The following is an 18,832-nucleotide window of genomic DNA, read 5'->3' on the forward strand; positions in this document are numbered from 1 at the left end:
AGCAAAATGCATGCATACTTAAATTAGTGCTTTGCTAAAGCTCAGACCACTTGTAAGGTTTCGGACGACCAACCACTTTCGTCACCACTTTCGATGCCGGAAGTCGCCACCGACCAGAGGCTACTGGTTTGTTAACAAGGCAACCAGCTTCATCAACTCCCCTCAAGTCATGACGTTGCTTTTTGACCACAACCTGTGGACCTCATTCACGGTCCCTGTCCACGATCGAACCAGCGGGAGAAGCACAATCTTGATCTGAGAACCTTGTACCTGATGTACGATCGTCCATGCTAAGCCCAGTCTATACAAGCGAGATGTAGATCAAAACTGGGGAAGCACGACAGACAAATGAGATGTATATTTCCACTCAATCTGGACCACAAACACGACCTTGTGAGGTGTTTCTGACGCACCTACGCAGGAACGTGAGCTGAAACTAAAGCTCAAAAGGTGAGGTGATGATGAAGTTCAATGATGCAAGGCGCCTGGTTGCTATTGTTACGTGAAAGTGGGGGTAGAGCAAACAACGTGTCTGAGATCGTAACAAATACGTCAGGTGTTTACCATTGGTCGTTGTGAAGGGTCAACGTGGTTGCATAGTGAAGTCCGAAGTGCCTATATAACAAGCTGCAGGTCCTGCTCCCACAACGTCTTATTCTTCATCCTACAACCTACAAACCCTCGGAACAATAATCAACACAGTCTCACTCAAGTCAATTCAACCATACAATATGTCTTCCCAAGGTGATACCTACAAGCCATCTGAGAACGACGGCCTCCGAAAGGACGGTCAGCCAGGTTCGTCACTCTTCCCAATTCAATGTTGAACAGTTTACTGACTATATCCCAGACAAGCGAATGCAGCAGGACGAGTTCGCCTACGGCAAGGTCGACCCTGTCGAGGCCGGCAAGCAAGGTGGTCACTCCAGTGGCGGTAGTGGTGATGCTTCCGATGACTCAACTGGCACGTCTGGTGGCAGCGGCAAGGGCCAGTTTGCTGGTGGAAAGGTCGACCCAGTTGAGGCAGGCCGCAAGGGAGGTCAGACCTCTTCTTAAGCTACTGTAGCTGTCGCACCAATATGGTATTTGTTTAACGCCAACATGACATCAGGTGGCAGTCAACCGTAGTAGCAGGAACAAAAGAATGAGACAGAATGGGCAACATGAATAGGCTAGCAGCCTAGCCAAATATGTAACATACAATTCACCTTGTCCATCCATTGAAATTTTGTCTTTAATCTCTTGCATGTCTTACTCTCGTCAATGATTGCTATCTGTGTAATACAGGTATTAATTGAGCTGCTGGATACTCCTCAATGCACGACGTCGGGAATGGTTCCTTGTTTGGATTAGTCACCATCGTGCCTCCCGTACGTACTTCATTGGGTAACAGCAAGTGTGGTAAACTTTAAGAATATCGCTGCCCACTCGGCCTGGCATATTGCGTATGACTGTCCAGCCGGTCTGCAGTCATTCACAATCGTCCTTGTTAGAACCGAAACCCGGAAAGCAGTCTAATGCTCTGCAAACATAATCGCGCATCATGACAACTCACCTACCTCGAGCAGCCTACTCTGAGGAAGAACTACAAAGTCTCTATCCTGCTAACCTCGAACTTCGTCTCGTACAAATTCTCCTTAGACATGGCGAGCGAGCTCCGGTCTCTGCCCGCTTCCAGAACGCTGGACTAGCTCCTTACTGGCCTTACTGTAATGCAGCTCAAAGACTGCGGTCCGTGGCATATACACCCCAAGATGTTACTACCTGGGACTCCCTACAATGGAGGCGGAGACTAGAAAGATTCGGTGAAGATGACGGTCCAACAATTGCTGCAGGAGTCGGAGGCGAGGTGGACGGAATCTGTCAGTTCGGAGAGCTCACTGATAAAGGAAGAGACACGACATACGAGTTGGGAAAGCGGTTACGGCATCTCTACGTCGACCAACTTCAATTCATGCCTAAGTTGATCGCGGATGCGGACATGATCTATCTACGAGCCACACCTCTTCCACGAGCTCTCGAGAGCCTTCAACAGACCTTTTGGGGCATGTACCCTCTCACGGCACGGACAGCGTCCTTTCCTCCTCCCACGATTGTCACCCGAACTCCAGCAGACGAGACACTCTTTCCCAACGACGGCAATTGTCGAAGGTTTGCGCAGTTAAGTCGGGCTTTCGCACAAAGAGCTGCAGACCGCTGGAACACTAGCGATGACATGGAATATATCACAAGTAAGATCTCACAGTGGATGCCGGAACACAGCAAGAAGGTCGCTGTTGATAGTCATCCTCGTTTGAGTGGTATCATGGACACGATCAACTCCACCCTTGCTCATGGTCCAGAAACACGCTTGCCAAAGGAGTTCTACGACCAAAAGCTGCGAGATATTGTTGGTCGTATAGGTGTTGAAGAGTGGTTTGCTGGGTACAATGAGAACAGAGAATATAGAGCCCTTGGTATAGGCGCCCAAGTTGGAGATATTGTCGAACGTATGGTCAGCAAAGTTGAGGGCGTTGGTCTGTCCATAAACGAGATTGGAGGCGAGAATGGCAAGTTAGGTCGAGGACGAGGCGGCGAGACTGGCATCATCTTTGCACTGAACGGATGCCACGACACCACTCTTGCTGGTTTCTTGTCGAGCTTCGGCACTTTCAACAACGAGGCGTGGCCACCTTACACAAGTCACATTGCAGTCGAGCTCTTCCGTGAGAAGACTGGCCAATATCCTCCCTCACGCTCTGCAAACACTCAGCCAGAAAAGACAGATTCCGAGTTCCCTATACCTGGCAACAAGCCTGGTTGGCTAGCCTCAATGCGAGGTCTAGGACCCGCGAAGAAGCAGGATCCCACTCAAGGACCAGGAGGTCTAAAGACCGTCGACCACGGTATTACAGCAGGTATCGCCCGACGAGCCGTCGCAGATCTCTCAGAATCAGAGCGTCAGCGCTTAGATGGATACTACGTCCGGCTCAAATACAACGACCGCATTTTCAAGGTTCCAGGGTGTGCCAAGCCAGGAAACCACATGGAAGGCGACGACAGCTTCTGTACACTGGAAGCCTTCAAGCGCATAGCAGATAGTTTCACGCCGCAGAATTGGAAGGTGGAATGTGGTAAGAACCTGGATGGAGCTGTGCCTGGGCTTGAGCCTGGAACTCAGCAATGGGCAGGGTATGTGGATAAAGGATTTTAGATCATGCGTTTGTGGAGTAGATAGTGATTCGGAAAAGCAGGAGTTCTTGGTTGTTTTATAGATGTAGACGTCTCATGCTCTTTTGTATGGGAGCAGCAGCGAGATGAGTTCTGCTACTCGGCAACTCAAGAAGAATTCAGCCGCCAACAGAATCCAGGACCAGTAACTAATGGCCGTTCCAGTAGCAGTTGCTCATGACCAATAATCAGCGATCTGATCGTCAATAAAGGTCTTTGGAATCGAGTGGTTTGAGGTTCCAGCTCATGATCGTTAGTAGTCTGTGATCATCCTCCTTATAATCGTAGTATTCACGAATTGTCGAGATGACGGGCGATCCTACGTGGTCAGCAGTGGATAAATAAAAAGGTCTCTTCCGGCCACCTCGAGCCCGTCTCCCCCTTTTCATGATCCTAATCCAGCGGTCGTCTCCAATGACTACTAGAACGAAGACACAAGCTACCAAGGTCCTCCCACGCACAATCAGGGTGATTTCCAAGGATACCCAATTAGCGCAAATTGTGCACAAAAATCAAGGATCCAGGAGAGAACTTGACGAAGAACCAAATACCTATTTACTGCTGACTTTCTTCTTCTTCTTCCAAGAGCCAAGACCCACGCTATATCCACGCATCGCCCATTCTCGTCAGGTATGCTAGATCATGCCATGTACCTGAAATCCGGATGATGATGTCCCAAATCCAACTTCTCCTGCTCACTTAAGCCCTGTAGCCTATGATCTCTCCCTCCTCGAGCCCTGACTCTGTTCTCCCACTTGCAGTACACGATGCCGAAACTTGCCAGCGCAAGCACGACTACCTGCGCGCTGAGATTGATCGAGTGGCCGATGGGGTATTTTGGCGCGTCTTTGACGAGGTAGCTCCATGTTGCGACGATGCCGCCGATGGTGCCGAGGGTGACGATCCAGCCGGAGGAGACGGCTCGAACGGCGGGTCCGGCGCTATTGTTGAGACCCCAGGAGAGGAATCCGGGGCCTGTTTAGGTTATCAGTATGCGTATGTCTGATTGTTCAGGTTAGGCAGAAGGGAAATGTGACTTACCGCCTGGAAAGGCGCCGACTGCACAGAAGTAGACTGCCATGTAGCGGATATTTTCGTCGGTGTTCCAGCGGAGGATGCTGAAGCCAGCGATGCCGAGGAAGGTGAACCCTGCTAGCCAGATACCTCGCATGCGCGTCTTGTCACTGAGAAATCCGACCAGAATAGCTACCACCGAGGCGGAAACGTACACGGGAACAGTATAGAGTTGAGCTTTAGTCGCTGTCCAGCCGAGATCGTTTAGCACTGTTGGCATGAAGATAGAAAGACCTTGTACAGTGATATTAATGCAGAAAAAGCCACCAGCACACACATAGTTGTTGATGTTGAAAACGGCTTTCTTAATGTGCTGGATATTGACGTTTTCATTTGGATCCGCTCTATGCTCGAGTCGAAGGCGCTCTGCAGCGATCCACTTCTCGCGTTCGGTGAGTCTGGCGGATGTGCTTGGGCTTGACGGCATGATGAACGGAGCAACGAAGCCAACGAAAATCGTGATCAAGCCCTCGAAGAAGAAAATATTGCGCCAGGTGTGAACTGGCGAGGAATCAGTGCCCCAGCGAGGAATTCGAGACAATCCTGTCGCTAAGAGACCTCCGAAGGCCCCGGCCATAGAGGCTGCCGAGACGTATATACCGATTCTGAAGTACAGTTCTTTGCGTTTATAGAAGCTGGATAGGTATCAGGCAAAGCCGGGCATTGCTGGGCAAGATCAGCAAAATTCCAGCATCATATGACGACGATGTTGCTTACCACCACCCTCGAAGACACCCAGGAAAGCTCGAGCCACGCACAACTGTTCGAAGTCTTTGACCCAAGCTGTGCACATGGAGACAAAGCCGAACCCAACGACGAGGGCAGGAAGGTAGAACCTGGGTCCGACTCTCTTCAAGATGATGTTGCTGGGGACTTCGACAAGTAAGTATACGACGTAGAACACGGATGATGCTATGTTGAAACGGTAGCCGACGAGGTGAAGGTCCTTGGCCATGCCTTGAATACGTGCATTGCCAATGTTGGCCCTTCAGGCTTGTTAGAAAGCATGGCAACAAGAGAAGATGGACACAACTGTGTGTAGTACTCACCTATCGAGAAAACAAAGAAGGTACATCAAAGTGACAATTGGGACAATTTGCCAATCTAGCTTGTGCCTGATGGCAGTCTCCTCGGCCTCAGTCCAGGTAATCTCTTCGTTGCTGCTGGTTGACTGCTCTTCGACATGGTTTGCCACATATCCTGGAGTCTTTTCGGCATCCATCTTGCTCAAACAAAGAAGACTTATTACCAGAAATAATCACGGCAACTGAGACTAACGAACAAGAAATCTGACTGAGCACAGCAGAAAGAGATTCTGAGGTGGAAGGCAGCCTGTTCCATTTTGTAACAAAAGGCTCACATCCATGTCTGCTTTGGTCATCCAGTTCGGCAGATGAGGTCGAGACGTTCCGACTGTCTGATGGGCTCGGCTGAATTGCTGGAAAGGTGCTTCATCCGGTGCTATGAAGGAGTGGGCTAACGTTGGTTGGCGCAGCTGATGCTTCTGGAGAGAGGAAAGTACGATTCATCTGGACGAGATGCCTGTTGCCAAGTCAAATAGGCTATTATTTGGGGCTTTCGAATAGGTTCTTATGCATGGAGATGGACGTTTTCCGGGGTAGAAATCACTCCAAAGTGCTTGGCGTTAACGGGCCACCAATGCGGTGAGTACCCCAGAACGTGTCCCCATTTCGCAAGATCCGGGGCATGTTGAAAATAAAATCCACGTGCTTGACGGCGTCAACCATCACCACGACATGTTGTCTCGGTAGCCAACATTTGTGTACTGCTGCTGTACATCATCTAGTAGGTGAGTGTCTTGTCTGCCAATGACATGTCTGAGATTTTCATCTCTTACATGAGGACTGCTCTTAGACGTGGTGATCAAAAGTGCTGAACATCTGTCACAATAAGGTAAGCGCTTATCGGATAGACTGGCTTTGAGTCAGCTCTCGACGAAGAGCAGAGTGACTCGCGTGGTAAATGGCGTAGCTTTGTGCGCTCATTGACCGACGTTCTGGGACCGTATGGTTAGTAGCACAACCCATGAGCGTAAGCTGAGTCGTTATGATGCCACAAAGGCTCCATGCATAGGAAGCTGGAACGTGATCTTGACGAAGGAAAGTCTGCTGGACGCACTTGCCCTGCGCAGCAAGAACAGAAGTTCCAACTCGCTAGTGACAAGGATGAGAACGAACAAATTGAATTCCACAATTCTGGTTGGTTGGATACTGAATCAGCCCAGGTGTGGTCATATATGGCAGGTTAGCCGGTAGCCTGCAGTAAATCAATCAATACTGACACTCAAATTGCGCTTCATAGTGCAAGTCATTCATACGGGAGGAGAATAGGATCTCTAACACAACCGGAGACCAAGCAACGTAAAAAGTGTCCTGATACGCAGGCGAGTTGGGTCGTTCACACCCTACATTGTAAGGTGTTGATTTCCTACCACACCTTTTCTCCCAGTGCAAACGGTCACAGCACTTTGGCTGGATTCATCGTTCCTTCCAATGCACTTGAAAACACTCCACGTGAAATTCTGGACACTAGCAATATCATAGAACAAAAACATACGTACCCGACTATAAGTTATCATGGCCTCAAAAACCTACTATTCCTTCTACTTGTTCCTACCATAGCACCTCTGAAATGGCCGAAGCGTTGAACTTTGTGAGCAGACAATGAGCTGCCGGTACTAAGTCTCCTAAATTCAGAAGCGCTGTCATTGCCATTGCCGTTGCCTAAGCTTCCCTGCCAAATAGCTCTCGAATCGAAGGATTCAGTCACTGGAGTTAATAGCGCTGATACTCTAGCCATGCGTCTGTGAGAAGCAAGGCTAGGACGTGAAAGTTTCATATGGGATCGGGCTTCGTCTCGGGATCTTGTGGCATTAGATCTTCCCAAACTCAACAAGTTTGTGAAACTTGGATGCTGATAACCTGATGAGGGTGTCAGTACCGTTGCTGCATGAGTTAGTGTGCCTTGTGAGTGAAGCGACAAGCTGGAATCATTGTTCTGCATCACAAATCCAACGCGATTGGAACGATTCGATGCTACCGACCGCAAAGAGGTGTTGGAAACGCATTTTCGAATTTGATGGTCGGGTGGATTCCCTCTAAGCGGATGAGGGTGGCTTTCCACTGAGTACAACGATGGCGGAGCTGGTTTCTCTGCCTTGGGAAGTGGCCAGTCATCAGCATAGAGTTTGATTTGCGGCACCTCTGCAAAAGTGATGACTTTCTGCAAATCGTTGGGTGCTTCAAAATCGCCAAAGTCCTCCTCGGACTCGGACTCCGACTCGAACGAAGCACAATCGTCAAGGATATCCTCATTTGCTTGCACAGCCTGTAAAACGGTCAGTAGAGGTCGTGAGGGTAGCGTCTGCACTTCAAGCACTTTCGGCAGAGGCTCGGTCACTTCAGGTTCAACTTTCTGGATTTTCAGCGTTGGTCTCGTGGGTAGCTTCCGTATACTTAGCCTTTGAGTCTGTAGTTGGTTCGATGGTTCTGGGATCTCAGGAAGCTCCTCGATGTCGGTGCTATCGTCCAAGTCGTCGCCTAGCAGTCCCTCAATCAGTTGCAGCTCCCATTGACTGGGAGTACTGGAAATGCAACGTGCCTTGCGTCGTTCCTGGATTGTGGTGGCAAACGAGAGACGACTTTGCCGAACGCGCTTCCTCAAATACAATGAATATCGTTTCTTTGATTTTGAGACAATAGCAGAAAGTGGCCGCGATTTAGTGTCGTGCATTGGAACAGAAATATCCATTGGTGTAGAATTAGACCGCACCATTTTACCTGGTTTGGGTAGAAAATATTCCGAGTGTCGTCGGTGCTGAACAGATATGCGATACATATTGAACGTCCTCGACAGAATCCTTCTGTACAATCTTTGAAACGTGTTGCTCTTTTCAGAAGGGTAACGTATCTATAAATTAGACAGGCAAGAACTCTATTAGGGTCTCAATGTCGAGGGCCTGCTTTTCTTATGACCGACAAAGTGATGCATCACCCTCAATAGCACAACTGAGAATAGTGTCATGGTTGTGACCGAACAAAGACCTATGATTGTGTTAGTGCACAATGTACATGCTTTGTTACTCACAGCGGCTTTTTGGCAAGTTGCTATTTTCGACTCCAAAGGTACACAAGTACATCTCTGTATTCACTGTATTATGTGACAAGGGCTAACCTATCAGAGCTGAGGTTGAGTTGCCCTTAGTTCTGGATTGTCACCAATAGGTGTGCCGTTGAACTTGCAGTGCAGTCTTACGTGCCCGACAGCTCATGTAGAGTTCGTGCTAGTAGTGCTAGACGCAATCAGCACGAGGAAGACCTCACATTCTCGTGGTAAACATCTTTTGGGGCTGAGTTGCGAACTCTCTATGCTCTTTGAGGCATGAATACGCAGACATCATGGCCACAAGAGGAGCTTCTAACTGCTGGGTGCAAACGTGCACGTAACATCCAGAAGGTAGCTCGACGTCGGGTTCTTCGCCTGTTCTTTAATCTCTTCATTGCCGTCCTTTCCTAAACTGTATTTGCCGCCTTATGCTGTTCCAGCAAATGTCCAAATAATTCTGTCTGTCGCCCACTTGATTAGCATAGATCGGGAGCGACTCATTCCGCGTGATGATCTTGTATGGTGTGGTGAGAACCCCATCTTCATTTAGCCAGCTGCCGCACCAGAACCTCTATATACAGCTCTTTAGACTCGAAACAACTCCGCTGCTAACAGTATTGTACACTTATTTGCGCTTTTGAATAGTCATGGATTCTAGATCGGCCATCTCCTTGTACTCGCGTTCGATCTCCTCGATGATCGGCTTCAGGTAGGATGTATCCTAGTCGCGTTAATTGTGGCCCAGTCAATCCATTGTTGCAGGCTTACTTCTTCTGGCTTTGTCTGTTCCTCAGGAGGCAGCAGTTGGTGAGCGAGAGAGCACTATCGAACTGTTAAACGGGCAACTATATAGCAGCATGTTTATCGTGTACCTGGAAAGCTCTTCGTAATCTGAAAACTCGATCGTAGGCCTCCTTGGGAGGGAGTCTCTTAAGTGCTAGCTGCACAGTATCGTTTTCTTCGGGAATTAAATCATCTGCTCGCAGGCCTGCGGCTTATTAGAAAGAGCTGAATTGAGATCGGTACTGCTGGGGCTATTGACCTAATCTCCTGTATCCTGAGGCGTTGGCGTACCACTTGGCGAAGGGCATCATCCAGCTCCTCAGCCATGGGCGGCGCATAATATACGGGGCGAGAGAGGGGCCCGACATCTTGCTTTGTATGCTGTCGGAGTTGTGGTGGTAGGTGCAGTACTAGATCAATGTCGTCTTCAGATGCAGGATCAAAGACCTATGTTCTTGGCAGAAATAGGTCAATCGCGATTGGTTGGCTAGCTTTGTCAGAACCGGAGCTCAGCTATGGAAAGCACAACCCCCGTCATCCGGGCTCACCTGCCCTAAAACCCTCCTCGACGCTAACAACCAGCCAGCACTCCAACGTTAGCAACTGCCTCATTATTGACCCACAACCCAATTACACACATATTCAAGCTTCAAAAGTACTACAGGAGGTGTCTATCTTGAAACCTAGTGCGGAGCGGTCCATGGTGAATTTCTACTTCTAGCTTCTCACCACCTGCGTGAGCGCTGCGTGGCCTTGACCCCGCACCGCTGGCCGACGTCGAGTTGACTGCGCACCAGCGGAAGGTCCTCCCAGGTCGTGTGTACAAGTGTTCAAAACATGAAGGCGCCTCAGTCAGAGACTCTGTAGACACACCTGCAGATAATGTCCCTGGACAGAGCGACTATTGCAACCACATCCAGCACAATCTACACTGGTAACACAGCTCAACAATATGCGACCTTCGCAGACACACCGTCAACCCACAGAAGCTACAATACTATGGCTTCCCCAAAAGAACCAGTCTCCCAGTTCGTCTCGAAAGCACAGATATACTCGTTATCGATTCCGAAGGCGTGGGAAAGCCCCCTCGCTGGTGCCGGTGCAGGTCTTGCCAGTGGCATAGTCACCTGTCCCTTGGACGTGATAAAGACCAAACTACAAGCACAAGGTGGCTTCTCGGGTTCAACAAGAATATCGAGTAACAGAGCTGCTCAACAAATCTACCATGGAATCGTCGGTTCTGCTACAACAATTGTAAAGGAGGAGGGTTTCAAAGGCTTGTATAGAGGGCTTGGTCCCATGCTTTTAGGCTACCTACCAACATGGGCTGTTTATTTGACCATATACGAGAAGAGTCGGCAGCCCTATTATGAGATGTGCGAAAACTGGTGGTTGGCTCGATGTTATGCTTCTCTCACAGCCGGTGCATGCTCTACCCTGCTAACCAATCCGATATGGGTTATCAAGACGAGGCTCATGTCTCAGTCTAATAGGAGCACGTCCGAAGGAAGAAGAATTGGATTTCACTACAAGAATACTTGGGACGCAGCTCGGCAGATGTACAAGGCAGAGGGATTTAGGTCGTTCTACTCGGGCCTTACTCCAGCCATGCTCGGACTTACACACGTGGCTGTCCAATTTCCCCTCTACGAATTCTTCAAAACGCAATTCACCGGTTATGGTATTGGAGAGCATCCGGCTGACGAGAAGGGTTCAACTTGGGTCGGCATCACGGCAGCCACTTTTCTCAGTAAAACTTGTGCTAGCACAGCAACATACCCGCATGAAGTTTTGCGGACACGACTGCAGACACAACAGAGGCGGTACAATATGACCAACACAGACGGCATGAAGATGGCGAACAAGTACAACGGTTTTGTTCAGACATGTAAGATCATGCTCAAAGAAGAGGGCTGGAGAGGATTTTATGCTGGACTTGGCACGAACCTGATACGCGCCATTCCATCTGCAATGACTACGATGCTTACATATGAATTCTTGCAGAGGACGATACATAATTTGAAGGATGGAGGAGAAGCGCAGCTCAACGACAAGCAAGCATTTCCGAGATGACATAGTAAGAGGTAACATTGTCGAGTGGTATGGCGTTTAAGCAAGGAAATGAGGTTCTGGAGTGAGAGTTGAACACAGTGCCGCAGGATCCGAATGCAAGTGAGTGGATCTAAGAGCACAAGCAGGCTTTACAGTAGATCAATTGATCATTTGGTACTAGCGACAACCACAGGCAAGCAATGAGTTTTCTCCTTGCGATTCAGTGTTACTCACCTGGAGTACTCCCAGGTCTTTCAGCTAAGAGCTCGTCCATTCACGTATTGCCACAAACAAGTACTGCCTCGAGTCGTACAGCCAAACTTATTCCAAGGATGTGTATTCCTCAAAACTTGAGATTTGCTTCTACTAGCGGTACGCTAATGCATTGAGCTAGATCAGAACAAGCATGTTGCATAATACTAGTATGATCTGTAATGACGGTGACATACTGCATCTTTCTCCTAAATTGTACCTAGGTATCGACAAGTCTGGCAAGAGCTCCAGGCACCCTATCTGCTGTTTTCTTCTCCAAGGGGGATACGGAAAAGTCGAATAATTCCGATACATGGTATAACAGTACTGTATCATCTCAGAGCGCTAAGCTCAGCTGTAATCGAAACTCACCAGTAAGAAGCAGTCTTCCACCACACCCTGTGGCAAGTTTGTTCCAAGACCGATTCAGAGCATCGAATGCTTGCAGGACGAAACCAGGCACCAGTCTAAATTCAAGGACTTTTTATCGAAGAGTTGCAGTACGACCCATAGCTCTGAAGATCAAATTAAAGATGCTATCATATAAGTATCGGTCTGTCAGCTACGGCCTCGGACTTCCAAGTAGCCCGGTGGTATTCGAGCTCGGAAGAATTACACAAAACAATACCAGCCAATTCACGTATAAACATGACCTCAAATGAAAGCAACTCGGCGCCCTCTTGCGATATATGCACGGATATATATCGTTATTTCGCAGATCCTAAGTCAAATCACAGGATCAAGCTAGGCAGTTTCGACGAAGCTCTTGCTTCACCATGCCAGGCACACACTCCTATCGTCAAAGCCTTCCGCGAGCATGTGGAAAGAATCATCGCTCAAGGTGCAGTGAGAGACACGCGAGATGTCGGCTTTATGAGAACGGGGACTGGCAGTGCCACATTGACGCAGTCGCTGTCGAAGCTGGGTGTTTGTTGGTCGTTCCTGTTGGCAGAAAAGCCTGGCCTGATGGAACATCCAGGCACTGGACGAATCCTGGATCCAGAATGGGCTGATATTGAGATTGTCAATAAGTGGAAGCGACAGTGTCTTATGTCCCATGGTATGGAATGTGACAATCCCATGAAATTGCCTTCAATCAAACCGGCTTGGCTTGTCGATGTGGAGAGGAAGTGTGTGGTAGCTGGTCAGGACTGCGATCGCTATCTTGCTCTTAGCTATAGATGGGGCAATACGGCAGGCTTTCGACTCGACGAGAGCATCCTTCATGAGCTTCAACGAGAAGGTTCGCTATTCCAGCCTACGCTTCTGGCCAGCTTGCCGCTCATGATACAGCACGCAATATCTTTGACAGCAGCACTGAGAGAGCGATACTTGTGGGTAGATGCGCTCTGTGTTGTGCATGGAGGTCACAGTTCTACAGCTGAACAGATCAACCTGATGTCGGCCATTTACGCAGGCGCTGTCGTCACCATTGTTGCTGCTGATGGAGTGTCCTCTGATGGACTACTAGGCGTACGGGATGTCGCTGAACCTAGAGGTCTAAACCAAAAGGTCTACCCTTTTGGAGATGAGCAGCTCATCGTTCGAAATACAGACATCTTTAGCTTGGAAAACTACAGCGACTATCACAAGCGAAGCTGGACCTACCAAGAATTCAAAATGTCGGCCAGAAAGCTCTTCTTCCATACCAAAGAACTACATTGGCAGTGCCAGTGCAGCGTGTGGCACGAAGAGCTTACTTTCGGAACTGAAGCCGATGTCTACATCGATCCACGACCTGGAGTCTTGCTTGCTGGTTTTCCAGACCTCGACTCATTTGCACATATGCTCAGTCAATACAATAATCGGGATCTCACGTACGACGAAGATGCTTTATCAGGCATAGCTGGTCTATTGTCAGTCGTGAGTCGAACATTCACTGGCGGTTTCCTCCACGGCTGTCCCGAAATGTTCTTCGAACGTGCTCTTGCTTGGAGACCGCAATGGCACTTCACAAATCTGAGGAGAAGAGTCATCTCTGATAGACCCGCTAGTGCTCGCGTTTCGGCTTCGGCTTTACCTTCGTGGTCATGGATAGGCTGGCACGGAATGATGACAATGCAATACGGAGAAGCAATGCGAATCAATGATCGGCAGTACTCAATGGAGGAGATCATCCCAGTTACGGAGTGGTATACAAGTGCTGCGCCAAGTGGGCAGCCACTTCGCAGGATACGCTCAACTTGGTACGAGAATCGTGAGCAGTACAAAGACCTGAGCAAACCATTACCCGACGGCTGGACCCGTCTTGAAGCAGACTCAATCGGAACCTTCAGAGACGAGCCGAGACTCTACCCAGACGGCTGCGGCAAGTACGTCTTTCAGCATCGTGACATGCCAGCAAAGGACAGTCAGTACTGGTACTACCCATTCCCTGTCGCCAAAATAGACGCCACTACTCCCTTCTTCACACCAGAACAAACGCCCTATCTCATGTGCAAAACACAAAAGGCGGAGCTATGGTCATATCGAGCGGACCCTGACACGTTCGTCGGCCCTAACGCCCACATCCTCCACCTCTGCAAAGAAATGGGCTCTTCGTCCATCGGGACGTTACATTTACAGACAGACGAACAACTCAATACGTGGCCGGAATTCAAACCTGGCGACCTTCCACCCGAAGGACGAAGTATTGAAGTTGTCGCGATAAGTCGTTCAGTGCAATACAACAAAACTTTCAACGAGGAGTTGAAGCGATACGACCACCCTCTTACACGGAATGAAGTCTACAACGTTCTTTGGGTTGAATGGAAGGAAGGTATAGCCTATAGACTTGCGAGTGGACGCGTTGACAAGACGGCTTGGGAGGAATTGTCGCTTGAGGCGATAGACCTTGTCTTGGGTTGAGTCGTCCATCAAAATGATAGCAGAAATAGAAACAGCAAAGTTTTCTTGTGCATCAAGATAGCTCAGTACAGTACAAGCAAGTGTATCTACGTATCTACCCAGTGGTATCACACCATATTGACAAGAACTTTTTTGGACATGCCCATGCACTTGGCAACATGCGATCTGACAAGATTCCTGGCCCTCTACAACAGACCCGTAAACACAGCATCGAAGCGACGACGCTTTCTACATCAGTGCCTGATCAGCTATTTTTACCATCCTGGAAGACGGCGGCTTCTGGCCAGCTTTTTCTTGCTTCGGTCTTGTACTTTTCAAGCACGTCGCTGCTGCTTCCCCAGTCTTGTAAGATCTCAAGACCTGCCGTTAGGTCTTCCAGCCTCGCATCTTCGAACTTTGACACTGATTCCAGAAGTAGCTTTTCGTTATCGGCTTGGGCAGATGTATCCCCGAATTGCTTCACTTTGGCACAGGCTTGTACATGCCGTATGCTCTTGCTCTCGTTTTCTTTGCGAGACTTTTCGATGAACTCTTTTGCAGGTACGTTGAGCTGAAGGGCGTCCTTGGCTAGCTCCTTCACCAAACTTGTAGCTTTTCCATCAATACCTTCAGCATTCGATTCGAGTGCATGTCGCAGCTGATACGCGAAAACGAATGCATCAGCGTCCACTGACGCAAGCTCACGTACTTTCAGCAAGCATTTGGCGGCAAGCAGATATTTGCGCCGCCGTATATAGACTTCGAAGCCGACTTTCTGTGCATCCAGTAGGTCTCCGCAAAATTCGAGTAGTGGTCCCAAGAACTTCATGGCATCGTCGAGGGGAGTTTTTGTTTCAACAAGTGTCTTGCCGAGGGGATCTGCATCCTCTTTCTTCACGTCTTCCTGCTCAGCTTTCGGAACGGGTTTCGATGACTTGGCAAGAGCCTTTTTGTCTGCTTCTGCTTTCTCGAGTTTATCTTGCTCTTTCCTTGCTTTCTTTAGAGCCTTCTTTCGCTCGACTTCCGACAGTTTTCCGTTCGAGGTAGAACCATTGACACCGTTCAGTATTGGGCCGTGTGCGAGGTCTGGGTTGTCTGCGAGAAGGAGGTATGCTTTTATGGCTGAGATCGCCATGCGTGAGTAGAAGGGATGATCTCGAAGATGGTCTTCCCATCTGAGCATATCTACGTAGGCTCGAATCATGCCTTTGCGTAGAGAGAAATTGTGGAAATCAAATTGATCGTCCTGCCATACCTCGAAAATGTTGAAGATCTGATGGAATCGTTTCAACGCCAGTCCAAGTTTTCGTTGTCTTATATATGCCTGACCATCCTCGGTGAGATACCAGATACATTGCATGTCTAGTAAATCCGCCAGTGGTCCACCCGACGTCTTGTTTTGTGTGAATTTGCCAGCCATTGCGAGCGCATCCTCATTCTGGTTATTTCGGAGCAGATATTTGGCGGCCTTTGTGTTGATTGCGCGATCTTTCAGGTCAAGGGATTGGGCTTGAGTCATGAGTTCGCTAGCTTTGGAGGTATTGCCCATGTATTTGTAAGTTCGGGCTTTGACGGCATGAAAGTCGACAGATTTCGAATCGATCGCTATACATCTGTCGGCATACTCTAGGGCTTTCGGGAGATTGCGAGATGTGATGAAGTTGTAGTGCTGAGCCAGAAAGTATGGAACGGACCATTTGAAGTTTTCCTGCTCTTTTTCTGTTGCTGGTTTCGAATCATCCGTTGTATTAGGCATCGTGCTTGAGTGGTAGCCCTCTACAAGCTCCTCGACTGTACTCAACTTGGATTTGTCGCCGTATAATTGCTTAATGTTGGCAAAAGTTGAAGGCACACCTCTTCTCAGCATACGAATCAGGTAAGCATTTACAGCTTGACGAAATGCGTCTCCAGAAAGAAAATCGAGAGGACGTCTTCGCGGAAGATCTGATCTTGGATACTTGGCTGCGACTCCATCGTATGCCTTCTTGGCTTCCGTTGGTTCGGCATCCTGTAAATCCTTTGCTTTGATCCAGCCATCGAAATAGGTCGAGTTCTCGGGATTCCGATCCAGTAGAGCTGAATATGCAGCTTCCGCGTCCTTCTTTCTGTCAAGACGCAGTAAATAGTCAGCCCTCATTTCCATAACACCAGTTACATCTGGGCTTCTCTTCCCAATCGCATCTAAGTGATCCAGAGCTTTTTCGAGATTACCAGATTCGGCTATTATGTAATTCTTGTAAAGCACAGCCTCCCAGTGCTCGATGTCTGTTCTTGCAGGCTTGTTGTTTTTTACCGTATCCTCGAAAGTTGTCAACACGTTCTCAGCATCCTCATAACCTCCAGATAGATGATGTGCAATCGCCAAAGCGGTCCAATTCTGCCTAATACCAGGTTTCTGTTGCAGCATATTACGCCTGCTCTCAATGTAACCCTCATAGTCTCGCATTTGTACTTGTAGATGCGCAAGGTCCCTCTGTATCGGCTGTGACTCTGGCTCTAACCTCAGGGCAAATTTGTATGCTTTTATTGCTTCCTCGAAGTTCTTCTCTCCCCTCCACAACAGCCCATAGACGTGCCAGCAGACATGCGATTTCATGTTGTTCTTGAGTGCGATTTTGGCGAGGTCGAAGGCATCCTGACTGTGGCCTTGACTATGCAATATCAGAGCCTTCATGGCTTGTGTATCGGCATGGTTTGGATTCTTTTTGAGCACCTGCTCTGCGACTTTGAGGCCTGCGAGATATTTGTTAGCAATTGAGTACTCTTTCTGCGAATATCGTACCTTTCTTGTACTGTTTGCCCTCAAAATGCCGTACGACCTGTCGAAAATTGGCCAGGTCCTTGTTGGACAATTGCTGTCCAGGTACTTGCGCCATGCTGGGCGCTCTGCACTCTTTCACCTGGACCTATGGATTTTGAGAATCAAGTTGCTTCGCGCACAGACACTTCAATTTTGGATGCAACAGTAGACCGCCACGCAAGGAGGAGCTAATATTGGTCAGATCAACCTGTTGTAAGAATGTAGCAGATCGAATTGGCCCACACGTGAGGCTCTTCGAATATTACCGAAGTTCGCTTAAATTGATCGGGAATGATATCCGGTGCAGCTACAAATTGACTACCTTCAAAGCTGAAGCTTAGGATGCTTAACCTACGATGAATCACGTATCGTTTCCAAAGCCAAGCTGAATGGTCAGCACGTTTGTCGTTTGTTCCAAACGAATCGTATACTTCTGAAACAGATTAAGCCCGAAGACTAATAGCAACCTCAACGGTCTTAACCCATCGCAGTCGAGCCTCAGGAACATCGTCTGGCCCATACTGAGCTCGCTTCCTCTTTCGCCTTCGGCTCTTTGGCTTCTCAGATGTTGAAGATTGACCAGGATTGTTGCTTGGCTGGTCATCCGTGCGAGCCAGGTTCTTATTTTGATCTTGTGCTGATCCAGTCACATTATTTTCTAGATTGCGTAACAGCTCCATCGTAGTATCACCTCCGTCAAGCACAGTCATCGCAGCTGCTACTTCTGGTGACTCTTCGTCATCCGTGTTGTCCGCGGCCTCAGCCTCAGTATCTTCGTTCTCGTCCTTTTCAACAATGTCATCAACCACACTGACACTACCTGTTCTGACGTCGACTTTCGTGCTGATTTCCTCCTCTCTGTTTCTGAACCATTCTGCTATGCGTAGCGCCTGCTCCATAGCTCGTCCAGATGCCTTGACAAGCACTTCCTCAGCATCCCGCCTCAGTTTCTCACTCACATCGTCCAGCCTTCTATGAAGTTCTCTGTCTTCACCTCGAGAAGCACGACCGCCATTCCCAAGCACGTTGTCCACGCCCTGACTCTGCATGGCACGCTTCTCGATTTCACGTAGGAACTTCTTGACACGTTTCACGGCACTCATGACTGGTGTTTTGCGAGAGATATAGACTACCTTCTGTACCTTGGACCCTGCAAAAGGCGATGCGATTGATGCATGGTTGATGGGTCGACGATTAATCGTCGTGTTTGCAGGAAGCTTCGGCAGCTGTTTGTTCTGTTTCTCTTCATGTTTGAGGTTTCGAAGCTCCCCAGACACATCTGTCTGCCCCGGTTCGAGGCGCCTCATCGTACCTGTGAGAGAAGTCAGCAATGCGTGCAGTTAGATTTCATACATTCCGAGGCTGTACATACCACGATTCCTCCCTTTGGAAGACATGGTTGAGGGTAAGAAAAGTTCAAGTCGCGCGTTTTGACGCGACGAGGCTATGCACCTCGACCATACAGCCTTGTTGACCTCCAGACATCTATCACCTCGCTCACCTCTCTTCAATCACTGAGGAGTGTTAACGTTTCTTATGCCGGACACTCAGTAGTGCCGGTTTTTTGCCCAGACTCTAGAGTCGTAAAGTCGATGAGAAATTGTTCAGCCACGAGACAAACATCCTTGTTGGAGTAGGAGTTGTCATGGGACAGGACTAATTGAGGCAGGCCTTGTTGCCTCGTTCACAACGACGTTCAACGCTCCTTCA

At 48.8% G+C, this 18,832-nt stretch overlaps 8 protein-coding genes across 8 annotated transcripts; 3 read left to right on the forward strand and 5 right to left on the reverse strand.

Annotated features, from left to right (window-relative positions):
- Positions 1-731: 731 nt before the first annotated feature.
- On the forward strand, positions 732-3,193 carry LTR64_006468 (uncharacterized protein; the record flags this gene model as incomplete). Its single annotated transcript, XM_064900798.1, has 3 exons — positions 732-798; positions 851-1,039; positions 1,719-3,193. 3 exons carry the CDS (start codon positions 732-734, stop codon positions 3,191-3,193), a joined length of 1,731 nt encoding a protein of 576 aa, XP_064751874.1.
- Positions 3,194-3,850: 657 nt separating this feature from the next.
- Positions 3,851-5,506, reverse strand: LTR64_006469 (uncharacterized protein; the record flags this gene model as incomplete). The annotated part of the gene is made up of 4 exons (XM_064900799.1): positions 3,851-4,185; positions 4,252-4,785; positions 5,002-5,270; positions 5,334-5,506. The coding sequence occupies 4 exons, from the start codon at positions 5,504-5,506 to the stop codon at positions 3,851-3,853; spliced, it is 1,311 nt and encodes a 436-aa protein (XP_064751875.1).
- A 1,671-nt stretch (positions 5,507-7,177) lies between these two features.
- LTR64_006470 (uncharacterized protein) lies at positions 7,178-8,055 on the reverse strand (the record flags this gene model as incomplete). Its single annotated transcript, XM_064900800.1, has 2 exons — positions 7,178-7,226; positions 7,349-8,055. The coding sequence occupies 2 exons, from the start codon at positions 8,053-8,055 to the stop codon at positions 7,178-7,180; spliced, it is 756 nt and encodes a 251-aa protein (XP_064751876.1).
- Positions 8,056-9,034: 979 nt separating this feature from the next.
- Positions 9,035-9,560, reverse strand: QCR7 (Cytochrome b-c1 complex subunit 7, mitochondrial; the record flags this gene model as incomplete). Its single annotated transcript, XM_064900801.1, has 4 exons — positions 9,035-9,130; positions 9,178-9,231; positions 9,282-9,397; positions 9,452-9,560. 4 exons carry the CDS (start codon positions 9,558-9,560, stop codon positions 9,035-9,037), a joined length of 375 nt encoding a protein of 124 aa, XP_064751877.1.
- Positions 9,561-10,074: 514 nt separating this feature from the next.
- On the forward strand, positions 10,075-11,265 carry LTR64_006472 (uncharacterized protein; the record flags this gene model as incomplete). The annotated part of the gene is made up of 1 exon (XM_064900802.1): positions 10,075-11,265. One exon carries the CDS (start codon positions 10,075-10,077, stop codon positions 11,263-11,265), a length of 1,191 nt encoding a protein of 396 aa, XP_064751878.1.
- Positions 11,266-12,144: 879 nt separating this feature from the next.
- On the forward strand, positions 12,145-14,343 carry LTR64_006473 (uncharacterized protein; the record flags this gene model as incomplete). Its single annotated transcript, XM_064900803.1, has 1 exon — positions 12,145-14,343. The coding sequence occupies one exon, from the start codon at positions 12,145-12,147 to the stop codon at positions 14,341-14,343; it is 2,199 nt and encodes a 732-aa protein (XP_064751879.1).
- A 244-nt stretch (positions 14,344-14,587) lies between these two features.
- LTR64_006474 (uncharacterized protein) lies at positions 14,588-17,198 on the reverse strand (the record flags this gene model as incomplete). Its single annotated transcript, XM_064900804.1, has 2 exons — positions 14,588-17,055; positions 17,105-17,198. 2 exons carry the CDS (start codon positions 17,196-17,198, stop codon positions 14,588-14,590), a joined length of 2,562 nt encoding a protein of 853 aa, XP_064751880.1.
- Positions 17,199-17,565: 367 nt separating this feature from the next.
- Positions 17,566-18,519, reverse strand: LTR64_006475 (uncharacterized protein; the record flags this gene model as incomplete). The annotated part of the gene is made up of 2 exons (XM_064900805.1): positions 17,566-18,434; positions 18,495-18,519. The coding sequence occupies 2 exons, from the start codon at positions 18,517-18,519 to the stop codon at positions 17,566-17,568; spliced, it is 894 nt and encodes a 297-aa protein (XP_064751881.1).
- Positions 18,520-18,832: the final 313 nt, after the last annotated feature.

The sequence above is a fragment of the Lithohypha guttulata genome (assembly GCF_036872675.1).
Source record: "Lithohypha guttulata strain CCFEE 5908 chromosome Unknown scaffold_5, whole genome shotgun sequence".
Lineage (NCBI taxonomy): Eukaryota > Fungi > Ascomycota > Eurotiomycetes > Chaetothyriales > Trichomeriaceae > Lithohypha > Lithohypha guttulata.